Genomic DNA, 24,410 nt, shown 5'->3' on the forward strand with positions numbered 1-24,410 from the left:
GCGGAAGCACTCAGGTCTGGAGACCCCACTTACTGACTCCCAAGAAGAAGGACCTTAGTTTAGAGTGGAGCGCTCTCTCTGAAGGGCATGTGGGAGGATTTTCCACAGATGGGATCTGCACAGGTCATGATTCAGTAGGGCTGACTTCCCGCGAGGCACTTACAAGTAGGGGAGGTGGGGAAAATAAATGTCCAGGGCAAATCTTAAAATAAATGTTTCCACTGTAAAATTAACTAATTTATACAAGCTGTATGTAACTACGTATCCAGATACCTTATTATGAATGTATCCAGACAATGAATACAATTACTACGAAATTTTCCAGGGAGGAGCTTAGGTGGCTGAACTATTTTTTTTTTTAAAGTTTTGTCAATTTTTGTTTTTTTAAATGACGGCTTCGTTATTAGCACCCAAAAAAAATTCTTCCTATAGATACTCTGACCCAACTAACTACACACTGTGTAATGTATGTGCATGTAAATTTCTTGGAAACCTTGGGTTGCCAGTTACAAAGCAGTCACCAGGACAGACCTACAAAAATCAAGGGGGTGAGCAAGTTTTAAGAGGCTTTAAAACTTCGCTTTGTAACTCTACCCCTCATGATATCCATATGTAAAATAAAGCATCTTAAATAATATTCCCATAATTTTGCTTAGATCTCCAACTTGCTGTTTCCTATGTATGTCACATAAAGACAAAAATGGATTACTACAGAGGGGAGAATTTAGAGGAAGTGATTGCCATGATCCATTTAGTATCAAAGGAAACAACGGTTCTTGCGGACAATGTATGAATGATTAATGAGAACAAAGCATTATAGCATTCAATCACTGGAATTAGGATGTTGTAGGAAAAACATACTTACGAAACCAGATACTGTTTTCATGGTCAATTTAGTATCATACTTAATTTTATTGTTAGCAGCAAAGCATTGTTGCAAATCAATTATATTTTAACAGTAATTTAAAATATTTTCTGATACGTTTACCAATTTCTTACAAAAAGAAAGTGATTTCTAAACCTGGATTATATGGATTGTTCAGTAGTGACAGATGTCCTGTGGTACCCGCATTGTTTGACATGCACTGTTTAAAAACAAGCAGTTCAGCGAGTTTGTTTTGCTTCATCTGTGAATCATTAGCACTTCAATAAGGAATGCGTTGTTGTCTTGTGTAGTAACCATTTATGCACCAATTCTGAAAATGCAAAAAAAAAAAGATCTGCACTACTGTGCCCATATAGTTTCCATAAAAATCTATCGACTTTCACTTAATCAGTAGATTATCACAAAGGAATCAGCAGGTAATCACTTTATTTCCATCAGTTAAAAGAGTAGCCTAGTGCAAAAAAGCCTGGCTGAGTGTGAACACAGGGTTCCTCCTTCACTTCAGTTTTTTTTATACCTCTGCCAGGTCTAACCATCTGTCTAAGGCTTTCTCCAAAATGTCACTGCTTTTGGGCAATGTCACAAGGGCCTAGTGAGTCAGTTTGCACAAAATACTTTGCTTTGGCGAGGCAAGACATAGAAAAATAGCTGCAAATAGGTCTTTCAAATTTGGTTTTGAAAAGCTGGCACTTGGCAAATGACCTTTGTTCATATTTGGCACCTTCCCATTTAGCAGTCAACACTGTACATAAAGTAAATGTTACTGTTCTGTAGTGTTGCAACACGCTTTGCGAGAATGTTTGTACTTTAACAAATAGCCACTTAATGATTATCAAGAGTTGCTTAATCAATGTAATTTAGCTCAAAGGGCCCTTTAGCCTTGCATAGATTCTCGTTTTTACTAGGATTCAGGTAATAAGGAAAATGCTACTTACCAGTATGCACCTTTTCTCGGCATGTAGAGCTGCAGAGAATCATACTACTGCATAGATCGCCATCTGGTGTTGGGCTCGGATGCTTGCACCTTGTTGTTTTGTAAGAAGTCTTTTGTAGTCACGAGATAGGTGACTCGTCCCTTGGGTGATAGTGCGCATGGGCATCGACACCATCCTCAGATTGTTTTTCATCATGAAGGGAAATGATGAAGTTAGTAAGAAACAGAAGAGATGTCCATGTGAATGTATCTAATTAAGATAATACTGGAACAGCTAAAGGTTCCTGGGAGGCGGGTGGGCGTATGAATCTCTGCAGCTCTACATGCCGAGAACAGATGAATACTGGTAAGTAGCATTTTCCGTTCAAGGCATACGAGCTTCAGAATTCATACTACTGCATAGACTGTACAGCAGTGTCTCACCTAGCGGTGGCCACCTGTATCTGTTGCAGTGGATTGAAAAAGTGTTTTAAGAACAGCTTGGCCTATAGAAGCTTGTTGCTTTACCTACACGTCAACACAATAGTGTTTGGTGAAGGTGTGTGTTGCAGACCATGTTGCTGCCTTACAGATGTCATCTAAGGGTATGTTTCCTAAGAATGCCATGGAAGCCCCTAGTTTGCGTGTTGAGTGCGCTCTAGGAGGAATTGATCATGTGCGTTTAGCCTTTTGGTAGCATATTTGAGTGCATTTGACTATCCACCTAGCAATCCCAGCTTTGGAGATGGGGTGTCCTTTATGAGGTGGTGAGAAAGCTACAAATAATTGTTTTGTCTTTCTAAAAGGCTTAGTCCTGTCAATATAATAAAGTAGAGCTCTTTTGATGCCAAGTGTGTGAAGAGCTCTCTCTGCTACAGAGTCCGGGTTTCGGAAAAACACTGGTAACTCTATAGATTGGTTAAGATGAAAAGCAGAGATTACTTTGGGAAGGAATTTCGGATTTGTTCTAAGAACTACCTTGTTACTATGTATTTGTAAGAATGGTTCTTGTATGGTTAAAGTCTGGATCTCACTTACACTCCTAAGAGAGGTGATTGCAACTAGGAAAGCTACTTTCCTTTGCAGTTCACATTTGTGTAGAGGTTCAAATGGGGGACCCATGAGTCTTGTAAGGACAATGTTTAGATTCCAAACCGGAGAGGGTAGCAGTCTGGGAGGAATTATTCTTTTAAGGCCTTTCAATAAAGGCTTTGATTGCAGGTACTCTAAACAGTGACAGGTGTGGTCTGTTTTGTAAGTAGGCAGCCAGAGCTGCTAGATGTAATCTTATGGATGAATATACCAGATTACATCTTTGTAAATGCATCAAATAGCAAATGATGTTCTGGACTGAAGCATCCAGTGGATCGGTTTTATTATTATTGCACTAAATGACGAATCTGTTCAATTTTGCTGCATAACAGGCTCTAGTAGTAGGGCATCTGGCTTCTTTGATGAAGTTCATACAGTCTGGTGGAAGGTTAAGGTAACCGAACTCTAGGACTTCAGGAGCCAAATCGCCAGATTCAGGTGACCTGGATCGGGGGGTTTTATCTCTCCATGGTTCTGCGTTAGTAGCTTCGGGGAGAGACGCAGTTTTTGGTGTGGAACCACCGAGAGTTCGAGAAGTGTGGTGAACCATGGTTGCCGTGCCCATGTGGGAGCAACTAGGATCATCTTGAGAGACTGTTGACTGAGCTCGCGTATTACTAGAGGAATGAGTGGGAGTGGCGGAAAAGCGTACACAAATCTGCCTGACCAGTTCAATCATATCGCATTGCCCTTGGACAACAGGTGTGGAAACCTGGCGGCGAAAGTTGGGCATTTTGCGTTTTCCTGTGTGGCGGATCTATGTCCTGTGTGGACCAGATCTATGAACCTGTGGATGAAGTTCCTATTTGTGAATTTGCTGTGTCTGACGACTAAGCAGAACCGCAATCTGATACTCCTGGGAGATGTTCAGCTAGGAGATATATGTTTTTCGGAATGGCCCATCTCCATATGTTTTGCGCTAGTTGAGAAAGCTGCAAAGAGTGTGTTTCTCCTTGTTTTTGTATGTACTACTTTGCTGTCATGTCGTCCGTCCGGGCTAGGACAGTTTGGATGAGGCGATGAGGTTGGAATGATTTTAGCGCTAGAAAAATTGCTAGTAATTCTAGGTGATTGATGTGGAGCCCTTTTTGTTGAGTGGTCCACATGCCCTGGACTGTATGGTTTAGGAGATGGGCTCCCTAGCCGGTGAGGGATGCGTCCGATGTTAGCACTATCTGTGGGACTGTCTACAGGAACGGCCGCCCTTTGAAAAGGTTTTGTGTGTTCCACCATTGTAGAGAGCGATGCGTGGGGCTGTCCACCAACACCAGATCTGTAAGTTGACCTTGAGCCTGGTTCCACAGACGTGCTAAGCATTCTTGTAAAGTGCGCATCTGAAGCCTTGCATGAGGTACAATGAAATGCAAGAGGCCATCAGCCCTATTAGCTGCATAAACACTGGAGCAGGAAGGGAGTGTTGGGGTTGAAATCTTGTGACGAGGGTTTGAATACTGGCTATCCTGGCTGGATTGCGGTATGCCAGAGCTTTGGAAGTGTTTTATTGTGGCCCCTACATACTGATGTAGATAAGAGGGCTGTAGGTGGGACTTGGTGTGGTTTATTGTGAACCCCAAACTGGGTAGAAGCTGAACTGTTTGGTAGGTGTGCTGTACACACTGACTGTGTGACTTGGCTTTTATGAGCCAGTTGTCCAGGTACGGAAACATGTGAATGCACTTTCTTCGTAAGTGCGCAACTACTACCGCCAGACACTTTGTGAAGAGCCTGGGTGCTGTTACTCCAAATGGGAGGACCTTGAACTCATAGTGTTGACCGTTCAATGTGAACCTTAGATATTTCCTTTGAGCCGGGTGTATGGGAATATGGAAGTAGGTGTCCTTGAGATTTAATGTGGCAAGGAAGTCGCCTTGTTGAAGCAGTGGAAGGACTTGCTGAAGAGTGATCATGTGAAAGTGATCTGACTGAATGTAGAAATTGAGGTGTCTGAGGTCCAGTAATGGTCTGAGAGTACCGTCCTTTTTGGGGATTAGAAAGTACAGGGAGTACAACCCTGTCCCCTGATGCTCTAGGGGAACTGGTTCTATTGCGTGCTTTTGAAGTATGGAGAGAACCTCCGGTTTGAGAAGGGCTAGATGTTCCATGGACATGGGACGCTGTCTGGGCGGTATGTTAGGGGGAGTAGCAATACGTTCCAGGCAGTAACCATACTGGATAATTTGTCTTACCCACCTGTCTGTGGTGATGGAATTCCACACAGGTAGGAACTGTGATAGTCTTCCCCCGACTGGAGTGGAATGGTTGGGGGGTTGTGGAGGGAAGTCACTGTTTTGTGGTGGGGGGAGTTGCGGGTATTAGAACCACGCCCTCTCCCTCTATTATTGCCTCTGTAATTCCCCCTAATGTAACCTCTGTGAGGGGAGGTCTGGGTGGGGCTTTTATAAGTAGAAGAGGTGGTGTCTGTGCCAATGGTTCTGGAGGCGCCCCTATAAAAGGAGTGACAAAAGGAACCTCTCCAAGTTGTTGCTTGTAGATCCCCTATGGATTTGGCTGCCTCTGTGTCCTTTTTCCTCTTTTCTAAAGCTGTGTCCACAGTGGGCCCAAACAAGTGTTCCTGATCCAAGGGTTGATTGAGGATGGTAGACTGCACCTCTTGTTTAAGCCCAGATATGCGCAGCCACGCATGTCTACGTAATAACACACTTGTATTTATTGTGCAGGATGCTGTATCTGCTGCATCAAGGGCACATTTTAGAGGTATTTGTAATTAACTTTCCCTCTTGTATAAGATCATTTGCTTTGGTCTTATGCTCGTCTGCAAGGTGTTGAATGAGCTTTGCAAGCTCATCATAGTGAGCCCTATCGTACCTTGCTAGTAAGGCTTGTGAATTGGCAATGCGCCAAAAGTTTGCTACTACCAATGAATCCAGAGGGATTTGACTTTTAATATAAGCTGGATCGCTTTGAGCTGGCTTGTATTTTTTCTCAATGCTAGGATTAAGAACCATAGCCTTAACAGGGCCTTTATAAACCTCAGTGGCATGTTTAATCATCCCATTGAGCATATTAGGCAGAGTGTTTGTTGTCTTTTGAGGCTGAGCGAATGTCTCTAGTAAAAAATCCTCCTCTAGAGGGTCTGAATGTAGTTGGACCCCATGGTATTGTGCAGCTCTATTTATTAGTTGCGCAAACCCTATACTATCGTCTGGAGGGGATGGTCTGGAGGGATATGAATCTGGCTCGGGTACCTTTGGGACCTCATAATTGTCCCAAGGGTCCTGAGGTGGGATACTGTGGGTTTCATCATCAGTATCAGTATTATGTGGTGAGTGTATGTCATCATCACCCCCTATATCTGCATCCTCCTCTTGTGGTGAAAAAGCAGGCACTGGAGAGTGTGCTGCAGAAGGTATAGTGTTTAGAGGTTGTGCAAGTGGAGAGAAAGGCCTCATAGGTAAGGTGGAGGAGTCTTTTCTTGGAGGGTATCTCAGGTGTCCAATTTCCTCTTTTTAGGTAGTCTAGAGGTGACCTGTCCAGTAGTGGGATCAATATGGAGTGTTCTTTGCCTAGGATCCGGTGGATCTGGCTGGAAAAGTTCTTTGGATCCATTGTCTTTTTTCGGCGCCAAGGACTTCGGCTCAGAGTGGCGTTTTAGCCAGTCTTCTTTAGCTTTAGGAGGTGTTTTGGTTTCCTTTTGCCTAGGTGGAGTTTTCGACCCGAAGGTTTAGTTTGTTTTTTCGGATCCAAAGGCTTCGATTGAGTTTGTTTCGGTGCCGAAGAGTTCACTACCTTGGGTTTCGGTGCCGAAGATTCTGGTGCCGACGGGACCTTGGGTTTATGCTTCGGTGCCGACAATGGTTTTTCGGCACCATGTTGCGGCTGGTTCGATCCAGAGCTGCCAGAAGACTTTGGATGCTTCCGGGGCCAGAGGCGGGGCTTCTGAAGTTTTGTCTCGGTGCCGACCCAGACCCGAAGGTGAAGGTGTTACTGGAGCCTTTTGTTTTATCGGGGCAGGGGCGTCGACGTCAGTACTCACGTTCCGTTGACCTGGAGTAATCATCCGGTCTTCTGATCCCGATTCTTCGGCTTTCGAGATGTTGGGCTGTTAGTCTCCTGTGTCTGGATCATCGGAGCCTGCTTCGAAGATATTCTCAGGCGCTGGAACGGTTGACCTGAACATTTCGTGTCGTCGAGCCCGGCGATCACCTATAGTCTTCTTGGACCTGAAAGAGTCCCAGGACTGGCAGTGTCGACTTGTGTTCTGGCGAGAGACAAAGGTTGCAGACCTCGTGGAGATCTGTGTGTGGGAATTTAGCCTCACACTTGCATTTTTTTAATGGAGTCCTTTCCATATGCTGGTTGATGGCGCCGTTCGGCCCAACGCCCCACGTCAACGACTGGACTCGAAAATGTCTTCGAAACTTGATAAGCGTTGAGAGAGATTTACGATCGAAACAATACGGTCGAGCGGGTTGAGTTTTTGCGCGCCAAAGGGGAATCGAACGACGTCGACCCGGAGTGCAGCAAGTTACATCCGAACCCGATGGCGGAAAAAAAACAATCTGAGGATGGAGTCGATGCCCATGCGCACTATCACCCAAGGGAGGAGTCGCCTATCTAGTGACTACAAAAGACTTCTTCAAAGACAACCACAAGGTGCAAGCATCCGAGCCCAACACCAGATGGCGAGCTATGCAGTAGTATGAATTCTGCAGCTCATATGCCTCGAACATTCCAATTTCCAACAGTTGTTAAGCTCATATATGGTTGGTATCTCAATTCATCATGTGTATCCGCAGTTTGTGTCGCTCTTGAGCTTCCTCCCACAATTTTCCTTCGCTCTCAAGCAAGCTCCCAGATCTTTGTGTATCTTACAGACTGGATTGTAGAAGCAACACTAATGCGTGTGAAAGGGAGAAAGCTGGTGAGGGACGGTAGAAACTCAAATCCAAACGGAAAGCATTTTTGAAACAACAAAAAATTGGATTACTGCAGAAGGAAGAATTCAGAGAAAATGACTACCATGGTCTCTGTAGCTTCATATCTAATTTTATTGTTAGATGCACACCATTATCACAAGGCAATTATGTCATAGCAGTAATTTTAAATATTTTTTATAGTCTACCAATTTCTTGCCACAAGCAAATGATTTCTAAGCCAAAATTATATTTATTCTTCAGTATTGACAGGTGTACTCAACTACCCGTATTGTTTGAGGCACATTTAAAAAAAATCATTTGAGTGAATCAGTTTTGCTTCATCAGTGGATCGTTTGCACCTCAATAACGAATGAGCAGCATCACTGTGTGTCGGTAACCATGTATGCATCTATTATGACAATGAAAAACAAAATGTCATGGGAAAGCACTATGTATTTTTAAAATACCCCTCACACACTATGAGTCCCATAGTGTCATGCTTCATCATGGGGGTCTTCCCGTCCCTCTACGGGGCGGGGCGTGCTACTACCTGCGAATACGGGGGAGCACTGATTGTTATGAAGGAATAGGCTATGTGTAGTGAAGAAGTGTGAGTGATAGGGTTAAGTGAAAATTACAAAAAATAGTTACAAATTCCCTGGCTAGTAGAAAAAACCATTTTATTCACTTCTCTGGCTGGGAGCATTAAAAGGGGGAATGTGTAGGAGGTGTATCACAATGTGTAGCCCCCTACTGGGTCAACATGTTTCGTAAGCAGTCCCCACTGCTTTACTCATCAGGACCAAGAATAATCTCTATTACACTCAATAAAGATTTTCTGAATTGTTTGTATGCCTATTATTCCAAAAAACCAGACCGTTAAAAATGTATGTAGATCTGGAGAGAGATTTATATGAGGGTGCATTGACCCCTGTGGTTCATAACCAATTTGGTATACTATTTAGGAGTAATATTCAGGCTTCATGAGCACGCACTGGAGGGGAGGAAGCCTGGATTAAACAATATTGCAGGATCTTTCCTCGCTTCAGAATGCCGACATACTGAAGCGAGGAAAGATCCTGCACCTCCTACACATTGCCCTTTTTAATGTTCCCAGCCAGAGAAGTGAATAAAATGGTTTTTTCTACTAGCCAGGGAATTTGTAACTATTTTTTGTAATTTTCACTTAACCCTATCACTCACACATCCTCACTACACATAGCCTATTCCTTCATAACAATCAATGCTGCCCCGTATTCGCAGGTAGTAGCACGCCCCGCCCCCTAGAGGGACGGGAAGACCCCCATGATGAAGCATGACACTATGGGACTCAGTGTGTGAGGGGTATTTTAAAAACACAGTGCTTTCCCATGACATTTCATGGATCACTAAACGCACCTCACCAATTATCACTTAAAATAATATAAAAACACTAGATAGTTGTATCTAGACCGGGTAGAATCATATTGTTTATTAAAAACTATACAGGAGGTAGGTTCTATCCAGGTACCTCTCTACTCCCCCATTTGGTATTGAGTCTAATGAAAAAAAAAAAAAAACAGGTCTGTACTACCTTACACCTGTTGTTTCCAGAACACTTTTTGGCCGTCACTTTGTCAGTGGATTATCACTAAAAGTCCAAGGAATCAGCAGGTAATCAAGTTATTGCAGCCAACGTTTAAAAGGCAGCCTTCCAGTGTAAGAAAGCCTGGCTGAGTGTGAACACAGGGTTCCTCATTCACTTCTGTTTTTTTTTCCTTTAGTTTTTTTACCTCTGCCTGGCCTAACCAAGGTTCTTAGGCTTTCTGTGAATGTCAAGTCTATGATTGCTTTTCCAGAATGTTACTACATTTTGGCCATGTCACATGGGGCTAGTGAATGATCAGTTTGCTATAACATACTTTGCTTTGGCCAGGCAAAGCATACAAAAATAGCTGAAAATGGGTCTTTCAAATTGTTTGTAAAAAGCTGAAAAGCTGGCACTTGACACATGAAATTTGTTCATATTTGGCACCTTCCCACTTAGCAGTCAATACTGTAGACATCAAAGTAAACGTTGGTGTTCTGTAGTATTGCAACAATCTTTCGGGCAGATGTTTATACTTTAACAAATAGCCATTTAATAATAATTATAGATAGTTGCTCAATCAATGTAATTTAGCTCAAAGGGCCCTTTAGCCTTGCATAGAGTCTCATTTAAACTAGGATTCAGGTAATAGATTCCAATTTCCAACAGTTGTTACGCTCGTATATGGTTGGCATCTTAGTTTATCATGTATACTCGCAGTTTGTGTCGCTCTTGAGCTTACTCCCACAATATTGCTTAGCTCTCAATCTAGCTCCCAGATCTCTGCGTAACTTACAGACCGGCTTGTAGAAGCAACACCAATGCATGTGGAAGGGAGAAAGCTGGCCAGGGACGGTAGAAACTCAAATCCAAACGGCAAGTGTTTTTGCAAAAAAACAGGTTACTGCAGAATGGAGAATTCAGAGGAAATGATTACCATGGTCTATTTAGCTTCATATCTAATTTTGTTAGTGGCACACGAATACACGCAAGGCAATTCTGATTTAGAAATAATTTAAATTATTTTTTATAGGTTTACCAATTTTTTACAAGAAAAGGGTTTCTATACCAAAATTATATTTATTCTTCAGTACTGACAGGTGTACTCCAGTACCTGTATTGTTTGAGGCACACATTTAAATAAAATAAAATTAAGTGAATTTTTGTTTTGTTCATCATTTACACCTCAATAACAAATGAGGAGCATCACTATCTGTGTTAGTAAACATTTATGCATCTAATATGACAATAACTTTTTTTTTTTTTTAACAGGTCTGTACTACTGTACCCATGTTGTTTCATGAACACGTTTTGGCTTTCTCTTCATCAGTGGATTATCACTAAAAGTAAAGAGCAAGGAATCAGCGGGTAATCAAGTTATTGCTGCCAAGGTGAAAAAGGCAGCCTTCCAGTGCAAGAAAGCCTGGCTGAGTGTGAACAAATGGTTCCCCCTTCATTGTTCTGTGTTGGGCTCTGCCTGCTTCAATCATGAGTCTAAGGCTTCCTGTGAATGCCAAGTCTATGATCGCTTTTCCAAAAAGTAATCATTCGTTCTACGTTTGGGCCATGTCACAAGGCTAGAGAATACTCAGGTTGCTAGCATGTCCCCAAACCGATATGGCCGGGCAAGACCTACAAAAGTAGCCTGAAATAATTCTATCCAATGCATCAATTACACAGAACATTGGTGTCTTATTGCTTCTTTTTGTACAAAGTACCTTCTCATAACAGAGCTTTTCAACTGTAGTAACCAAGAGGTTCTCCTGATGTTCTCCCGTAGCTTCATCGTAGACAGTTTACACTAGACATACTATTAGCAAGGATGTATCTACAATGGAAGGAGACTCACAGCACAGACATTTATAGCTACTTATACTGTTCGGAACCAATTACTGACAAGCTAAAGGAATGTCAGAAACGGGTCATGCAATAAAGCAGGGCTTTGCCAACAATCAACATGGTCCGCGATCTGATGCCTTACAAGCTCCATGCCAGCCACATCTCAGTACGGAACCTGGGTGAGATGGTGACAGCAGATACAAATGCCAGTGAAGAATAGAACACCTTACAGACTCGCACCTATCTATGACTGTCATTGTCCTCCTCACTGCTGAAATCCCATTTGCTATCATTTGTCCATGTATTAAACTCAGATTCCAGTCTGTCTGAGGGTTGACCTGCAGAAGAGGCGGTTGTTCTGTTGGATATTTCCTTCAATCCAGTCCCTGCCTCTTTTATGCTTGACTCTTCCATCTGTTCTTCTCCAGAGGATTCGGTTTCATCGTTCACTCTACGGTGTAGCAGCATCTCCATTCCAGAGTCTGAGTTGGTAGTTCTATACGTCAGGGGCAATTTCTCACCTTTGGATAAAGAGAAACAGCTGGTGAGTCACAAAACAAGAGAAAAGATGGCAGACATGTAGCCGAAATTTTGCTGTGGGAGGGAAAGGACATAGAAACTGGACAGATCTCAAAGCATGTATCAGAAAATTCAACTTTCTATTACATTTGAGCAGACAAAAAAGTTATAGCTTTCAGATCTTAAAATAAAACTGTGATTAGGTGGAGAAAACCAAATCATGGAAACAAAGGCGTGGTAACCGTGATCAAAAACAACCAATGAACAACATTTGATGCGATTATTCATTTGGATTGAATGAGAAGCTTCCTATGTGTAGTTTAGAGTTCCTGGTTTGCTTATACTGTATGAGGCAAACATGAAGGAAAAATAAAAGTGGAAGTCATAGAACCCATTGGTTGGGTGAAACAGCATTATTTACGGAAATCTAATTGTCAGCCTGTCATACACTGAAGGAAAGCAAATAAAACATGAGAGCACCTGTTCAGGTTGCATTGTGTCCTGCACATGGACAGCTACTTCCATAATCTTGGCCCACTGATATATTCTCTGGGCTACATCCACCAGAAGGAATAGCTACTTACCTCTAAAATATTTCTCTAGCAAGGGAATTCTCCCCAGATATATAAACTTAGAATTGGTTGTGATTGTAAAAGGAGATGTAGGAAAATTTTTCCAAGGAAAAGTTTATTTATAACCACTCACTGTTATATTTGGCCTTTGTCTTCAGGGTCATCCCTAGACTTTTTGCCTTCACCCCTCAATTTTTGCTGAATTTGTTGTTGCTGGCCTTAGGACTCAAGCACTGGTTAGCAGTGGCAAAGTGCATAAAGCCCTTGTGCTCTCTCCATAAAACATGTTAGAATTGGCTTATACCCAACTGGCATATTTAATTTACTTGTAAGTCCCTAGTGAAGTTTGACTACCTGTGCTCAGGGCCCGTACATTATGTGCGACTAGTGAGTCCTTTAAAAATGTCTCAGGCCTACCATTGCAGCCTGTAGTTGTGCAGTTTTAAAATGACATGTCAACCTGGAAAAATACGCGTTTTTCCAGCCCAAATCTGTTTTTTTTAATATACGCAAGTCACCCCTAGGGTAGGCCCTGGACAGCCCAGAGAAAAAGGTGCAATGTATTTAAAAGGTAGGAAATATACGTTTAAGTTTCACATGTCCTGGTAGTAAACTCTTACATTCGTTTTTTCACCACTGCAAGGCCTACCTCTGCTGTAGGATAACATTGGAATTATCCTTTTTTTTAAATGTATTTCATTTTTTTTTTCTCAAGCTTTATATCGCGCTAGCTGGACCAGAATGTATTAGAGCACTTCACAGGTTATGTGAATACGTTCGGTTGCGAGGATTTGATTGGGTCAAACAAGTCTAGAACAATACAATATTAAGGTACTGAGTGGCATTAGCAAGAGTTTAAACGCTGAATGAGTCCAGTGACCACATCCGAGGACACTGTTGATGGGGTTGGATGTTTGGGAAACATGGATAAGCTTGTGAGTGTGTTGAAGTAGTTGATATGTTGTAGAGATTTGAGGTCCCATTTGAAGCAAGAAAAGGAGGGGTTGCAGCAGAGAGCCTAAGGAAGTGAGTTCCAAATCATAGTAGCGTTTCCAGAGAAGGAGCGCCCCTTGGATTTTTCAGATCTGGAGGTATGAGAAGTGAGTTGGTGCTTCTCAGGGCCCGGCCTCTTCCTGCTCTAGATAGTTTAGTTTCTAGGTATTTGTTTTTTTTGTATGAAGGGCTTGGTCGGTGATACAAACCTTCTTCCACTACTCGCTTGAGACATTGTTAAACACATAATGGGTCATCCCACAGTAGCATTTTATACTCCAGTCTTTCCGTTAACTTAGATCTAGCCTATTACTTTTTGTGGAATGCATGTGGAATAATTTCTTATAAAGAATTAACTCAAGTTCAGGTAGAGTCAGCCCTGATCTTATCAGGGTAGGGTAAGGTCATATATAAGGAATTATGCAACTGAAAAGTGTGTGAGGTTTGCTTATTCAGAAAGCACCTGGTTAACCAGATAACTTGGTTGATGTGTGTACCGCCATCAATCCGTTGGACTTTTTGTGATCTAGTATCTTGAAAAGGGAGGGTGAGCGAGGATTCCTTGCTTCTCATTCTCAATACATGATATACATAGCATCAGGTGCTAAGAAATCAGTGAGCTCCCATCACTCATGGATGTAGCCTCTAAGGAGCATCTGAGACACTCTCCAGGTTAACCAATACGTGGGCTGTACTTGTTAATGTTTGCTGGAGACATTTCCTGATCGGAGTGGTATTTTTATTTCAACACACAAGATGGTCGGTACAGCTTTGAAACACACATGTAATGCAATAGCTTTCAATTGTAATCTCTAAAATGGGGGTCTCTGGTTATCAGAGTGAAAGATGAAAATGTTACTTTTCAAATATTGCTTTCTTACAATTAAATAAAAAATCTGGTATTTAAAAAAAATAAAAAATAAACAGTTTATGGCCCCTTTCTCTCCAATACATAAAGGCCGTCAAATTGCAGCACACCATCAAAAGATGGTCAGCAGCTTTCGAAACCATACCTAGAATACATTTACGGCATGGAAATTTCTTCATTTATTAAATTTTCCTGTCAGCATGGAATTTTTATTTTCTTGGGAGAAAATACTAAAGAAGAGAGTGAAACAGTTGATTCGTGCACTCAAAATCCTGACAGAATGCAAGAGCCACACCACCTGTAGCGAGTTACCCAGTGTTGGGATGATTTTGGTGGGGTGACGTAGCAAGCATCTTTCAGCCTGCCCCTAATATATACATGGGACTGGTATTGCTTGTGGTCTCCAGTCTGGATATAGACAGCCAGCAAAGTGTGGTGTGCATTCACTAGATAGCGTCTCATCTGGGGGCCTTAGAAGCCCACAATAAATGACAAGGAAGTTGTGGACACCACCCTCAGTGAGTCACTAGGGTAAAGCTGGGGTGAGAATTGCTCCCAAGACTAGATGCTTAATGCTCGAGGAGTGCAACAACAAGACAATAGGAGAATGCAGTGGGCATGACACTCCAGATGCATGGTGCCCAGAGGAAAATGAGGAAAATGTTACACGCCCCCACCCCCCCCCAGAGGACAGCGAGCAGCAGTGCACCCATGTGAACAATGTACAGACAAGAGCCAGAAAAGAAAAGGATTCAAAGACACATGGCAAACTAAAGTGGCAGTGAATGCTCACCACGATCAGTGAACTGTTCCAAAAGGGAAATAAAGTTAAGCGAGAGCTGCCTAGAGACAAATAACACAAAGCAGGCGGTGTCACAATCTGGTAGACTGGTGGTGATCAGAGAGTCCATTAAGAGGAACATCTAAAGTCAGGTGAACTAGACTGATGACCAGGTACAACTAAAGGAAGGCATGGGGAGAATGATAATGTGAACATAGCTGAAGACCATAGACCGACTGCATTTGACCGACATGTATGCAACGAACGAGCTTAGTGTAACACCTGAAGGACTTGATCTGAGGGGAAGCAGTATCATCACCCCAGTAGCAATGCAGGAATAGATGGTAGCCCTCTCACAATTAGGACAAGAAGAAATGGCGAAAACCAAGAGTCGGCTCAGTGAAAGCCATGGTTTTCCAGCATGCGACTAAGGCGAATGGTCTCTCTCTGAGGAATCCGAGACCTTGTCTTGAGCTCAATCCCCAGAGCTGACCATCACTAGAGTTCACTGCAGGCCTGTGGTGAAGGTGACCGTCCATCCAGCTCCATTCCATTGACATCTGGTTGCCCCCATTCAGTTCCACACCATTTTGTCAATATGGAACCCAATCCTTGGGCACCTTCTTGAAAATGGATACATTTTTGGAAATAACTTTTTAGGTCTTGCCTAGTAGGCAGTGCATACAGCACCTGTTGCTAAACATATTGTGGGCTTACTAAGAACATAAAGAAGCTTTGAGCCCACCCTCTGCTTTCCAATGGTTGGCTTTCCTGTCACTTTCTTTTACCTGCTTCTTACCCATGCCCCACCTTGTCAATCTTGTGTTTGTCCCACCCATGAAGCATAGCCTCTATTCCATTTTTTTCCAGTTGTCTGGCTTCAACGCTTCTATTGCTTGCTTTCCAAGCACTACTTTTTTTTCTTTTAGGTTAAGCACTTTATGGGAGGGCATGTATTTTCCAGCTGTTTCCCTCATATTCTTCTCTCCCCCTGCACTCAGTGTTGTGGTCTATCGCCGGTGTGCTTCTCTAACCCACCCTCCATGTTGTGCTCACCCTCGTGTACTTTCCCTGTTGCTTCTCCCACATCTCTGCTCCTTGTTGCACTCTTTCACCCATTGGTACCAAGATCTCCACTTTGCTTGCTCTCTGTCGTCCACTTCCGCCACCAGCACTCCCCGTATACCATTTTGCAGCATAGCGCGAGATAGTTGATGTGGTAACCCTGCATGCTTGTACTGCTGAGGCATTGGGAACATCCTGCTTGCGATTCATCCATGCTGTAGGTGTGTGTGATGGAACCACGCTTGTTTACCACGCATGCCGGTTCCACGCAGTCTGTACAACGCAAGTCTTAAACACGAATATGCCTCTATTCCAACCACCGAGCCCCACCCTGAGCCCAAAAACTACCCCCTCCCTCCTTAAAACAAACCCCTCCTACCCCGAGCCCTAAAAACTTCCCTGCCTCCAGTCCTAAATACTACCCTGACCTCCCCCCTGAGCCCTAAAAACGACCCTGCCCTCCCCTAGTCCCTAAAAACGACCCCAAACCCCCCTCAACCCTGAAAACTACCCCCAAACCCCCCATAACCCTGAAAACTACCCCCAAACCCCCATAACCCTGAAATCTACCCCGACTCCCCCAGCCCTGAAAACTACCCTGAACCCCCACCCCTGAAAACTATTCCGACCCCCCCTGAAAACTACCACGAACCCCCCCACCCATGAAAACCACCCCGAACCCCGCACCCCTGAAAACTACCATGAACCCCTGAAAACCCAGCTCTTAAAAGCTACACCAAGCCCCTCCTCCCCCCAAAAGCGACCACCAGCCCCACTTGCCTGTCTGTGTCAACTTCCCGTTCCGACGCACCTCTTTCAAATCCCCGCCCATTCCAAACACTAGAGCGCATTTGCCTTAACCACGCATATATGTGATTAAGGCAAATGCGTTTTTCGATAAGCCTGGTTACACTTGCGGGCTTCCGGAACTCATGGCTCTGGTCGCGTAGTTCCGGAAGATTCCCATGCTGGAGGTAACCCACAGTAAAGTTTCTTTCAAAGGCCGGTCCTGCAACAGGACCACTGTGCTGCAAGGCACTGTTGAAACGGATGCATGTGCTCTGGCATGGGGCACTATGGCGATAAAAAAAGCCACCATGCAGATAAGTTGCATAATTGTTCTGACTAATAAATTACGATTTGGATGAAAAAGTGGGACAAGCTGTTGGAAATCCATGGCTCTGTTGGATGGGGCAGGCTTTGCCTGCCACTGCATTGAGAGTTGGCCCTAGAAAGGGGTAAATCGCAGAGGGATGAGATTTGGCTTGGCGATTTTGATGGAGAATCCAAAGTGTGCAATAGAGATATAAAAGGTTTGCCTATGGGCAAGGCATTGTCACGACCTTGAGCTCTTGATCAGCCAATCGTCTAGATAGGGGAAAACGTGAATGTCCCCTTGTCCTAAATGTGCTGTGACCACCACTGAGCATTTGGTAAAGAAACTTCGAGCGGTGGTCAAGCTGAATGGCAAGACCTTGAATTGGCAATGCTGACCACTTATAACGAAGCACAGGTAAAGTCGGTGACCTGTGTGTGCTGGGATATTGAAATATGTATACTTCAGGTCAAATGCTGCCATGAAGTCCCCTTGCTGTAGCAAAGGTATGACGTCCTGAAGGGTTACCGTGTGGATGTTTTCCAACACTATGCATTGGTTGAGACAGAATAGGTCAGAGGGACCCTTTTTTTTAGGGCTGAGAAAGTACATGGAGTAAACACCCTTTCCTTGATGTGTGAGGTGGGAGGGAGATGGGAGTAAAACTTCAGACAATAACAGTATTGAACTATGGCCTGAAACCATTTGTCGGAGGGGATCTCTTGCCATTTTGGCAGGAAATCTTTGATTATTTTTCAATAGATGTTATGTGGTTGGGTGGGAATTGTAGGAAGTCAATGTTTTGTAGTACTAGAGCCTTTTTTGCCGGAACCTTCTTTGGGTGTTGTGATCATCTCTATGCCCCCTGGTGTGTAACTTCTAGAGGAGCAGGGCTGATAGGGCTGCTGTTGCCTTTGGCAAGAGTTTGCATGCAGGGAAGTGGTCTTAGAACCTGCATGACATTGTCTGGGGAAAAACCCCATTTTGACAAGTGGTACATAAAGTTCTCATGGTTTTAGCCGCATCAGTATCCTTTTTAAGTTTCTGTAACATTTTGTCAACTGGTGGTCCAAACAAATGTTCTCCATCAAAGGGGAGATTAAGTAGATGCTGTTGCATCTCGGGTTCATACCCCGAAATACAAAGCCATGCTTGTCAGCAGTGAATGAGGATCCTTGTAATCACTCCTCGTGCTACAGTGTCGCCTGCATCGAAGGCGCAACATGCAGCCATGGTAAAGATAGTCTTGCCCTCAATGACCAATTTCCTTTCCCCTTTCTCTGTATTTAGGCAGCAGCGGTTGAAGTAACTGCTGCATCTGCTTCCAGGGATTTGGAAGAATAAAGATCTGAGTCATGGCACCCAGGAGGGTCTGCAGAACAATCATCCCAGGGTTCTCCTTCCCTCACCTTGCTTCTCGGCTAGTGTGTCCAAAGAGAGGTGGTGGAGGAAGAAGAGGCAGGGTGGAGTGGAAGGGGCAAAGTAGATTGGGCTGGTGGCCTTGTATTTGTGTCTCTTCTATGGTTGGGAGTCAGTTTTGGTGATGAAGCCAAGGCCTGTTCAAAGGTCGGCTTCTTCTTGTAGGGTCAGAACTACCTTGGGTGGTGGCTCAGTAGCAATTCTTCCCATCGGAGGATGTATGTATAGTTTCTTGCACTGGGCATTGAGTTCTGCTTTAAGCTGATGGAGGATTGGATGCTCCGAATTGTGGGGGCTTCGGAGCCGGTGGTCCTTGATATTGAAGGGTTAGCCTTCAGAAGCGACACCTACAAGGTCAGCAATCTCGGTGCCGAGGTAAGTCTTGGCTCCCAGTGTTTTGGTGCAGAAGGTAGTGTCGGCTCCGAGACGGCTTTCAGTACCAGTGGGATCTTGGGGCCTGTTGGCGTTTGAGGCCAGTAAGGGCTTCAGCATGGAGGAGGCTGAAATGTTAGCCTCTGCGGCTGGTCCGTAATGTTGAGACCCTGTGGATGCGGGGAGTGCCCACTCTGTGGGCTTCTCATGACATGGACAAGTCGGACCCCTGCAATGTTCCAAAGGGTTGACCCGACTTTGAGGGGCTAACTGCTCTGCCTTGCCTGGAGGGACTTTGGCGAGTTTGGTATGAGGGTCTGCCAAGCTCACAGTCTGTAGTGTTACCTCGAAGTCAAGGTGGGATTGTTCCTTCTCTTCATCCAAACTGAGTAGAAGACAGCCTATAGAGACGAAATGTCCAAAGACCTGGTCGCATCGACATCCTCATAGCCAGGGGTTTCTTTCCTGGAGATTTCCAGGGGGTCCTCCATCGAGTGTCTCTACATCTTATAATGTGCCAGCGCCGGTCCCTTCAATGACGGGGAGTCTTTTTGGACCTAAACGCCAGGCAGGCCTCACACTTGGTGGTGTTGTGCTGAGAAGACTGACAATTCCACACCTGGTGGTGGTCAGACTAGTAGTGTTTGGCATTACTGCAGCAGAAGTGCTGAAACAGTCTGTTTTATCACCAGCTGTGCATTCTTGAATGAGAAATTGTTGAGTAGAGGCTTTGGGGCCCCAGGATTCAAGGCCCAGCTGTGAAAATTCTGTTGATCCTCTGTGTTATGGAGGTAGTATGTTTTTTTCTGCTCTGATCTTTGTCGAAATAAAAAACGTCAAAGGATAACTATTCTGGAGCTCTGGTTCTGAAATCCAAACCCAGTGGACAGAAATGGAGGTGGTGCTCATGCACAATGTACGCATAAGGAGGAGTCACCATACATCTTGTGATTCGAGAGAATTCTTTGAAGAAAAACGACATGCAAACATCCGAGCCAAACAGTAGATGGCAGGAGTATGCTGAGCATGTGTCTCTACAGCAACACATGTTAAAAACATACAGGTCTCTCATATTTTGAGAGGAAGTTGCCTAAATGCAACAGTTTGATGGATTCACGTTTCCCAACAGAGTTTCCTCATCAGCATGAATGTTGGACTGCTAGGTTTAGAAACATATGCATTGCTTGTCCATCGAGGAACCCGTGAACATCAGTACTTGTCAGAAGAGCAGAACCTTTGTTGGGGACAAGACTGGGTTCCTTAAAGTTCTTGCTGTTGGGGCCTAGGTAAGACTCTGAGCTAGTCTATTCAGCGACAATAACTTATGAAATCGGTTTTGTTAGGATATTTCAAGATTTCTAGGAACTGAAGAGAGTTGAAAATTCTCTCCATAATCCAATATATGGGACTGTGAAGCCCATAATTGTGCAGCAACAAAGCACTTAGATTGTGCTATCTCACAGAATCAATTGTGTCTTTGAAGGCGGGTAAAGTTGTGGCTCCAGAGAACATTTTGTTAAATGCTGAAGGATGAATGTGAACTATAACTGGTTGGAAAGAACACATCTACTTCGTGTCTGAAGCTTGTATTATTTTTATACTTAAAGCAAGAACAAATCCCCAGCAATTGTGAGGACAATCTGGATACTAAGCACAATTAGATTTTTTTTTCAGAACTGCTAAATTGGAGATGGAATGCAGCCCTGGCAGATGTTCGCAGACTAATAGAAACAGGAATTTCGAAAGAACTGGATAGGCTCTATACCCAAGCACCGTTTCCTGTTGCCTCTTGGCAGTGCAGTGGTATAATCCCTGGAAAAAACTCTAATCCGTCACATGTGGACTTTGGAGCAATGTCCATAGTAAATGGATCATCGGGGTAACCAAACTGCAATGTCTGTCCTCCTAGACTGTTAATGATGTATCTTGAGCCTCAGACTCAGAAAATGAGGCAAGAACAATGATTTGTGCCCCTTAAGTACAAGGGTGTAAAATCTAGCTCTTCAGCAGAAGACATTTACTCATTAGACCCAAAAACCTCTGAACCCCATAACTGAAGTGATCAGTTGGACTCTTCCTCCGGTGAACATTATTGCCGACATGCACTATAAAGATGTAGCTTTTAATAAGGGTAAATTAGATAGGCCCTGCAGGCTTCAATATCAGGTTCAGCGTCTTAAGGAGAACTCTTAAGACAAAAGATTAGCAAATCTCCTACCGACAACTCCCTCATCCCCCAACTGGCTGAGACGGATATGTTGAAGGGTTATGGCTTGGCCTTCCAGCACTCTTCATCCTCTCTATCTTCATCCTGCAGCAGGGAAGCAATCAGCTGAATCCTGCCATTGATACTTCTGCGCACACAGTGAAGGAGTACAGCTTAATTCGCCTTCTAATTACCAAATTGGTTATCCTGAACATGCACACTTTCCTTTTTTAAATCTCTTTATTGGCATTTTCAAGTAAAGTATACAATTCCACTGCCGTGAAAGGCAGTATAATAGCAACAGAACATATAACTACTTTGTGATTGACCTCGTACTAACCATCGGGATGTCCACCCACCCTTCTATATCAGTATGTACAGTTGCGACAACAATTATTCAGGATTATAGCCAAAAGCATTATTGATTAGTGTTTGAATCATTAGCAGTCAATCTCATCAGATTTTGTCGTAGAGGTTACCATAGTCTCTGGGTCTGGACGTTACTGGTAATTCTTCTGCATATAGTGCAAGGTTCTCCTTACAGTAGACCATGTCTTTCAACCAGTGTTCGGGTTTTGGAGCTAGTTTACTCTCCCAATGTAAAGCTACTCGGCGCTTGGGTAGCAGCAGTGCGATGCACACAAATTTACCCGTTGCCCCTTTTAAATGAGGTACATGACATAGTAAACAAATTGGTGCAGTACACTGTAGCGTAATCTCAGACATTTCGTGAATGGGTTTCAGTACAGCTTCCCAGAATAACAGTCCGCATCGGGGCGACCGCACAGTTTACAAGCACTGGTCTCCTTTGGGCCGCATTTATGTAATTCAACGGGAGTGTGGTAAGTCTGATGGATATATTTTAAATGGATAATGCGCAGGTTGCCATTGGGTGTAAGGGCACCAGTTAATTTGCAAATATGTTCCAAGTCCGACAATTGGACAATGGTGAGTTTAAGCGATCATTCCAGCGGGCCAAACTTTTGTCCGGGTCAGGGACCCTGTCACTTCATATCTCTTTATACAGTTTTGGGACTAGTTTACGCCGTGAAAGCGCAACCAGTAGCATCTGTAAAGCACGTATCGTGGGCAGTTCAGCCGGATACGTGTCATAGTGGGCCTTAACAGCTTGTCTCAGTCTATGTACAGTAAAGTTGAACAGTAGTGAAGGGTTTGAAATATGGGCTAAGTCGTCCGCCGTGAGAAAGTGTCCATCTGGAAATATATCTTGCATGGTTACCATGCCCCCTTCTCTCAACGCTCTGAGTGAGCCCTCTTCTTGTGTTACGGAGAGTGCAGCATTATGTGCAATAGGCATTGCTGGTACATATAGTGGGAGTTTGCCATGATGCAATAGTCGTGTCTATAGAGTTTATTTCTGTTTTCGGCATGCCTCTGCGTGTGTGTGTGTGAGCACACATGATATAGGGACAGGGTGGACAGCTCCATCTTCTACCGCAACATGTGGAGTGTACACATGCCGTCAGAACCAATAGCATGCATATTGTGCTTGGGCACACAAGTAATGTACAAAAAGATCCGGAGCATTGAAACCCCCCTGGGCGCAGTCCAGTGTCAGTGTGGTCCAGCTCACTCTTGCCTGTTCCCCCCACATCAATCGAATGAGTGAGGATCGTACCCCCTTGAAAAAATGTGTCAGCTTGATCGGGATATTACTAAATAAATATAGAAAGCACAGGAGTATAATAATTTTAATAACTGCAATGCGATCAGCCAGAGAGCGGCAGGCGATTCCATCTGTCTATTTGTTGGTCTAGGGTGGCACAGGTTCTGCCATGGTTTTCTCTTATTACTACTTCTGGGTCTCGGTGTACCCAGATGCCCAGATATTTCACCGGGTCTGTGGTCCACACTAAAGGGTATTCTACGCTTGGTGGTGGCGTATTAGCTGTGAGGGGTATCATTATTGATTTATTCCAGTTAATTTACAAGCCGGAAAAGAGCCCAAATCTTATATATTCCTTCAGCACTTCCCCTAAATGTCGTGTTGGTTCTCTTATGAACAGGACCATATCATCGGCGTAAAGTGACACGCCCACTGGTCTTTGTAGGAAATTAAGTGCCACTTCTCTATGGCGCTGCCGGATTATGCATGCCAGCGGCTCCAATGCGAATGCAAACAACAAGGGTGACAATGGACACCCCTGTCACGTGTCTCTGTGTACCTTAAATGGTTTGGATGTTAAGCCCCCGAAGCGGACCAAAGTGGATGTGTCTGTGTATAAGAGCCGAATCCAGCCCAAGAAGAACAACGGAAACCCCATGTGTCTAAGTATGTGGAACATGGAAATCCATTCTATGGAGTCAAACGCCTTTGCTGCGTCCAACATCACCGCAGCAGCAGGCAGATCATGATCCAAGACATGAAACGTGGCAAAGATAGTCCTCAAATTGTGTGATGTAGATCGTTCCGGGATGAAGCCGGATTGGTCCGGAAGGACCAAGTTAGGCATAAGGGGTTGCAACCGTATAGCTAGTATCTTTGTCAAAATGTTGGCATCTAAGTTTATTAATGATAGTGGGCGATAAGATTCACAGGCATCTGGGGTCTTGTCTTTTTTTAACAGAGTGATAATTAGCGGCTCGCGAAGGGACGGTGGCAGCACACCAGCCTCGTGTGCCTCCGCGTACATTTCCAGTAGGAGAGGTGCTACCAGATCAATATATTCCTTATAAAACTCTGCTGTGAGCCTATCCGGCCCTGGAGCTTTCTGGTTGGGCAGTGTGCAAATAGCAACTTTTATATCCGTTTCGTCTATTGATTGGTCTAGATATTCCCGGCGGTTGTCTGCCAACCAAGCGCAAGCTATATCTGATAAGTACTCTGTCAAGTCTTGATCAGATGTATTGCCCCGTGAGGCATACAACTCAGAGCAGAAACTGCAAAACTGATCTAGTATTGCCATAGGGGCATAGTGTTCCACTCCCCGGGAATCTGTATTCTTGGTAATATGGTGATGGTCTTCCTGGGTCTTTATTTTTGAGGCAAGGTTACAGCCCAGACATCCACCCTCACTGTATGCTCACGCAGTATATCTACGTGTTTTATAGCAGATCTCCAATTCCGCCAATGAGTTGTATTTGGTAAATAAATTGTGTATAATGTGTGAGTGTTTCGGGGCAAGGCGCGGTTGTGTATTGGCGTTCTATCGCTGTGAGTTGTTGTCCGGTCTGCTGCAGTTGACCCCGGATATCTTTTAAAATGCCAGCTGTAGTACTGATGCAGACCCCGCGTATGGTCACCTTAAAAGCCTCCCATAGTGTAGCTGCACTCTACAGTGCCCATGTTAATAGTAAAATATTGTTCTATGGCTTGTCTGATAG

General features: G+C 44.0%; 1 protein-coding gene across 4 annotated transcripts in view; it reads right to left on the minus strand.

The window, feature by feature from the left end:
• Positions 1–7,876: 7,876 nt before the first annotated feature.
• SLC35H1 (solute carrier family 35 member H1) overlaps positions 7,877–24,410 on the minus strand; it is a 169,004-nt gene continuing 152,470 nt past the window's right edge. For 2 of the 4 annotated variants that reach the window (XR_014966848.1, XR_014966849.1), the window contains 2 exons: positions 9,158–11,695; positions 7,877–8,216 (listed from right to left, as the gene is read on the minus strand). Coding sequence is in view for 1 of the 4 variants with exons in the window: in XM_085619392.1 (XP_085475518.1) it covers positions 11,415–11,695 (281 nt within the window). In the remaining 3 variants the exon portion in view is untranslated. Of the gene's footprint in view, positions 8,268–9,061; positions 11,696–24,410 lie in introns of those variants that run through there. The other 2 variants (XR_014966847.1, XM_085619392.1) reach the window with 2 other exon arrangements.

Source organism: Triturus cristatus, chromosome 7, assembly GCF_964204655.1.
Source record: "Triturus cristatus chromosome 7, aTriCri1.1, whole genome shotgun sequence".
Classification (NCBI taxonomy): domain Eukaryota; kingdom Metazoa; phylum Chordata; class Amphibia; order Caudata; family Salamandridae; genus Triturus; species Triturus cristatus.